Source organism: Lipotes vexillifer, unplaced genomic scaffold, assembly GCF_000442215.2.
Source record: "Lipotes vexillifer unplaced genomic scaffold, Lipotes_vexillifer_v1.1 scaffold63, whole genome shotgun sequence".
In the NCBI taxonomy this organism is placed as follows: domain Eukaryota; kingdom Metazoa; phylum Chordata; class Mammalia; order Artiodactyla; family Lipotidae; genus Lipotes; species Lipotes vexillifer.
The window spans coordinates 2,255,929-2,262,151 of NW_006784492.1; the positions used below are offsets into that span (position 1 = coordinate 2,255,929).

Below are 6,223 nucleotides of genomic sequence, written 5' to 3' on the forward strand. Positions count from 1 at the left end.
CCCGCCTCAACACGCAGGCGCCCTCGGGCCGGCCCGGCCGCCGCCGCCGCCGCCGCCGCCGCCGTCGCCCCGCTGCACCGCGCAGGCGCCCCGCGCGCGCCACCGCGCGGGGGCCCGGCCCGCCGCTCTGCGCCTGCGCGTCCTTAGCGCCGGCCGCCCGCCGCTCCCAGAGTCTCCCCGACGCCCCGCCCCAGGCCGGGCGCGGGGAAAAGGGCGGAAAGGAAGCGCGGCACACACGCCACGCCCCTCGTGGAGCGAGCCTACGGCCTCCCCCAATCAACGCTACCCGTCGTCCGCTCGCGACCTCCCATTGGCCTGCTCTTGCCAGGAGGCGGGGGGCAAGGGGCAGGGCGTCAGGCGGACGTCCAGCCAATCGCCGGGCCCACCGCGCGCGCCCCTGGTTGCCCCTGGAAACTTAACAGCCTGCAGCCGGGGTCCGCGGCGCCGGCCCGGCGGGAGGGAGATGGACGACCGCTCCGACCACACTGGGGACCCCGAGAAGGAAGCTGGAGATGTGGAGAGCCTGGCCTCACGGCTGTCCGGGACCAAAACCAGCTCTGGCCCCCAGTCCCCGGCCGAACCCGCGGAGCCGGAGCCGGAGCCGGAGCCGGAGGCCGTAGAAGCTTCAGAGGAAGGCGCCGAGCCGGCCGAGTCCCAGGAACGGCCGGCGGCCACCGAGGTTGCTGGTGAGAAGGGGCCCGGAGAGCCGGAGTGGCCGGCCGAGGCCGAGGCCGAGGCAGGGGACCTGGCGGAGGCCGGGCCTGAGGAGCCAGCCAAGCCAGAGCCCGAAGGCGGCCCCGAGGAACCAGAAGAGGAGTGGAAGGAGGAGGACGAGGACGAGGCGGACGTGGCGGCGGAGCCGAGGAGGAAGGAAATCCCGTCGCAGGTCTGTCTGCAGCAGGCCACGGCCGGCAAGGAAGAGGCTGCGCCAGACCGAGAGGCTGAGCGGGAAGGACAGCTGGCGGAGGAAGGAGAAGAGAGCGAGGAGAAGCTTGTGCAAGGAGGCCTGGGCAAAACCGAGGACGAGCTGGGGGATTTGGACGAGGCACCCGAGCTTGAGAGCTGCGACTGGACTGAGGAGGTGCAGAAGCAGCAGGAGCAGCAGCTGCGCGCCGAGCTCCTGGCACAGTTCCGCTCCCTGACGGCGGAGCGAGAGCGCCACCAGCGCTACAGCATCTACCTGCAGCACAGGATCCTCGAGGCGCTGCGCAAGAAGGGCCTGGATGCAGCCGAGGTGCCCGAGAAGGGCGCGGAGCCTGAGGCCCCCGAGAAAGAACAAGCATACCTACGCCATCTGGCCATGCTGGAGCATCTGAGGAAGCAAGAGTCAGATGACCTGCGCTGGTACCACCGCGAGCTGGACCAGCTGAAGCGGCAGTGCGAAGAGAAGCTCTCCCGGGTGGAGGAGGAATGGCGACGCTTGCAGGCACTCAAGAAGCAGGTGGTGATGCAGGCCATGGGCAGCTGCCGGATGAGGGGTGGTCGCCAGGCCGCTCTGCGAGAGGTGGGGCAGATCCAGGCATTGGAGGATAAGAAGGAGAAGGCGATAAGCGCTGTGAGGCTAGAGAACGTGCAGCTGAAGCAGAGTTTGGTGCACTTTGAAAACAGGCTGAGGGCCCAGGAGGACCTAACAGAGGGCCTGCTCCTGATAGATTTTGAACAGCTTAAGACTGAGAACCAGACCTTGCATGAGAAAGTCGAGGAGAGAAATGAGGAGCTTTTGAAACTGCGCAGCAAGGTGACCAACCATGTGCAAATCATAACCCATGTGAAGGAAAAGTTACACTTTGTGGACACAGAAAATGCGTGTAAAAAGTCAGAGCTTATGGAGATTGAGGCTCAGGTGGCCCTAAAGAGGGACATCTTGACCAAGACTAAGCAAGCCCGGGACAGCCTGCGGATTGACAACATCAAGCTGAATCAGAAGTGCGGGCTTCTGGGCAAGGAAGCACTCCTTCGGGACATGGAAGAGGTGGTGGACAGGACTGAAGAACTCAGCCAGCGCTTGGAAGCCCTGAAGCACCATCACGCTGGGCTTATTCTGTCCTGCAGAGGCGTGAAGCAGAAGATGAGGGAGGCCAAAGCCTTTCTGCCTTCTTGACGGGAAAGAGCCGGCAGAGCGTCTTCAATCTCAGCAAACTTCATCCTTCGTTAACTCTTATTCTCCACTTCTTGCCATTCTTAAGAAGGCCTATGATGTTAGGGATGGAACTGTGTTTTGTCTTCTTAATCTTTCAGCTTCCCAATTAGCGCTGTGCACAAAATTGAGTTAGCACTCAGTTCATACAGGGTTAAGTAAAACAGGTACAGAGGAACAAACAGGGATGACTTACTCCTCATAAAAAAGCCGTCAAAAGCCCTTTTCTATCTGAGCAATTCCATAATTTCAGTGTCCTGACACTGAGGAGAACATCCTCCTGAGGAGAACATGTGTGACAGGGTTCGACAAATGGGCAGGCTGCCAACAACATTCCTGTGCATTAAGCTCAGTGTGAAATCCCCTCTGAATGCATTGAACTGTGTGGTCCTGAGTCGCCGGCTCAGTTCGAACCTCACTAATTCCCTTAGTCTAAAATTGTTTTGCATGTAAGTAGCACTAGCTTCTGGGGTAATACAAAAATACCCAGGAACAGGAGGAATGAGAACCAGGGAAAGGAGCTGACGTTCCTTCGTCTCTCCTTTTCCAATGAAAGGAGGCTCAGTCTGTCTGCTTAACTGTGAATGTTTGTTTCTGGCTCAACGAGTCTTCAATTCTAATGAAACGTTTTCTTGGATCCACGAAAGAAATGCATTGATCTGTACCAAAAAATGAAATTTTGTCTTCCAGTGAAGACAGAATGGTGACTGTACTGTGTACTTTGCCAGGTGCAAAATATATAGACTGGTGACTGCCGACTGTCCGTAAGCCTTTTGTTTTCAGCGAGATATTTTCGGATCTTGGACCCTCACTGTGCACATGATTTTACTCTGTATCAAATATTAAAATGTCTCTCAGTCCTTGAGTTCATGTAAGAAACACCTGATAGGTCTATCTCCTTAACCCGGAATCAGTGATGAATATTTTCCGGTTTCTTTGACGCTTTGGGGAGCTAGGGGCTTGGTTTTATTTCTTCTTAATCTTAGCTTGAATTTTGAGATGTGCAGATTTGGGATTAACAGTATTGTCCCATCCCTAAACTTAAGAATAAGGAAGATCATAAGAAGGGTGATCTCTTTTTTGGTGCTAAACACCTTTAGAAACCCTTCTCTAGGCAGATGACTCAGTTGGTCGTGAGAAAATCACAATAACTTTCATCTTTTGATGACATGATTTTGTTTTCTCAAGTGTATTCCCTTTAAAGCCAATAAAGGTTGATTAAAATTTCCTCAGCACACTTAGACACTTTTTTATAACACTGTACTTATCAGAGCACACAGATGTAACAAGGAGGGGAGTGAAAAGCTTTGCCTTCCTACTTCCCTTCTCCTCAACCTCTACAGTTTCTGTCTTCTCTCCACCTTATTCATCAAGACCAAGGTGAAATAGTGAATCACTGACAAATAGAACTTGGTTTTCCCGGTGTCTCGAAAGCGACACAGGCGCACTAGGTTCTGTTGTGGCTAAGGAGGCTTGAAAGTCAAACTGGCAACAGGCTCGGTGCCTTCACCAAGTGAGCAGCTTTCATTATCAGTACCCAGCCCCTTGGTTCACTAGAGAGAATAGGTATTTTCAGCTGACTCTGAACCACCGGCAGTTACCCAGGTGGATCCAAACCTTTCCTCATAAGCCTTCAACCCAGTGACTAGTCAGGCTCTCTGCGAGCACAAAGATACAAAATAGACTGATGAGGCTGGCCTTGCTTTAAGCAGCAAAGCTGCCGATGGTCTCTCAAATTACATGACCTGTGCTGGAGATGTTCCAATTGACCAGAAGATAAATAATCTGTTGATTACTTCATAACGAGGTTCCTTCTAATCAGATTATAGGAGAACGCTTGATCGTGAAACAGCAACACATTCACCAACTGTTTTAGATAGACTGCTGTCCGAGGAAGAATGCCAGGACCCTAAAGCATCCTCTCCCCCGTCTTACTGACAGCCCTCTGCACCCCACGGCAGCCTGCATTTAGCCCATGCCAGCCTTTGACCCACCGCTTTGTGACTGTCTGCTTCGTCCTCTGTGCCCCCGAGACAAAGTCCCCAGAAGACAAGGACTGTTGGCTTACCATCCTCCTCAGTGGCCAAGCACAGTGCCAAGCACACAATCAATGTTGAATAAATTTGTTGGACTAATGCATAATGTCAGTCTCATTTTCTGAAAATAAGGGTTACTTGAATGCCTATTACATGTCAGGCACCAAGTTCTATGTCAGATTCAGAAACAATTACAGGTAGAAAAGAGGATTTCTCACAAAGTAGAACCACTGAAGAAAACGACAGGGGAGCAGGCTTGCAGCCACGGAAAAAGGACATGCACAGAGTTGTCCATTCCGGCAGACACCCTGCCTTCCATGAGGGGAAAGTTAAAGACCGGTGCCTCAGTTTGGACTAGAAACCACTAAAACTAAGATTATTTTTATGAACACTAAAAGGCTAAAGATTTTTTTTTTCATCTCTGTGTCAAAAAGTACAGGGCTTGGGGCTTCCCTGGTGGCGCAGTGGTTAAGAATCCGCCTGCCAATGCAGGGGACATGGGTTCGAGCCCTGGTCCGGGAAGATCCCACATGCCGCGGAACAACTAAGCCCGTGCGCCTGCGCTCTAGAGCCCACGAGCACATCTACTGAAGCCCGCGTGCACCTCAACGAAGAATAGTCCCCGCTCTCCGCAACCAGAGAAAGCCCACACACGCAGCAATGAAGACCCAACGCAGCCAAAAATAAATAAATAAAATAAAATAAAGTACAGGGCCTGAAAAATGCAGGCACGAGAAAATTTGAATGAGGTGTTACATGAAACTAGCCTTCTGGGGTTTTTTTGTTTTCAACACTTTATTCTAATTTCGAAATACAAATGCACAACCACTTCTAATCTTCAGGTAGACAGCCAAGGCCTTCCCTTAAGGGTAGATTCTTTGATTCTCAAATGACTGCACCCATTTTGAATTGGCTATGGATTTCAGGAACTTAAATTTCTTGTAAAATAATCTCAGCACAGACTCCATTATTATTTTCTTTCAAAATCCTGGCCACACCACTTCCTAAATCAGGCAAGTTGCTCAGCCTCTTTGTGCCTTGGTTTTCTCAGTACCCATTTCAGAGTTACTGTGAGGATCAAACAGATATTTTATATAAAGGCTTAACGTAGTGCCTGACACACAGTAAACACCCAACCGATGTTAACTATTTTCCAGTCGTGTCACCCACACCCAATTCAATAGCATTTTAAAGAGATTTGCCTTTATTGACTTTTCAAAGCTCTTAGTGTTCTTAGAAACAATTTCTTTTTGCACCATCGGTTCACATAACATTAAATTATGTAAATACAGTAACTACTACCACTGGCATAAACAAACTTTGGAACAAGAATCACAGTGACTTACACTCAACTCGTAGATGTGGACATGCCAGAGAGCAGCCTACTGGGCCAGGAACATTCAGGGTGAACTAGCCTTTTTTAAAAAAATTGGTCTGAGTCGGATGTGTCCACTGTTACAGAGGGTTTTTTGTTTGTTTTTGGCAGCAGTTGGCAGGAGTGAAGCGGGCACTATCTCGATAGAGCTCCAGGCATCTGAAAAAGAAACACTTTTTTATTGGTAAATGAAAATCATTTTTTGGTGACATCACATTGGAAATTTTTTACTACATAAGTGGAAATACATGGTCATCTGCAGCCATAATTTAGATTTTTGCCACTCAACAGGGGTGCCTGTTTATAAAAAGAGTTAATGCACCCCAATTTGGTACTGTTCATGTTTTAAACTTTCAGGTAAGTCTTAAGTCAGAGTGATGAAGCATGCAAATGCTATGAGTGAAAAGGACTCCAGGAGCGTACCTCTGCCGCTTCCCATCTGAGGACTTCCTTGGCTCTAAGTTCCCTCCGCTGGCCGCGCCCTTCCTCTGGTCCACCTGGTGACCAACAGCTCACCCCAAGGCCCCACTGGGTGGCCGGCACCTCCCCACCCCACTGGCAGCACCTCGTTCCCTCTCCTGCCTTCTCGGCAGGCTGCACACTGCGGGGGGGGGGGGGGGGTTTTGAACTGTCAGCCCCCAGTTTTTCTCGGGAAAAGGGTCCCCAACTTTCCCC

At 51.4% G+C, this 6,223-nt stretch overlaps 1 protein-coding gene across 1 annotated transcript; it reads left to right on the forward strand.

Moving 5' to 3' along the window:
- Positions 1 to 463: 463 nt before the first annotated feature.
- Positions 464 to 2,101, forward strand: CFAP184 (cilia and flagella associated protein 184). The gene has a single exon (XM_007456871.1). It carries the CDS (start codon positions 464 to 466, stop codon positions 2,099 to 2,101), a length of 1,638 nt encoding a protein of 545 aa, XP_007456933.1.
- Positions 2,102 to 6,223: the final 4,122 nt, after the last annotated feature.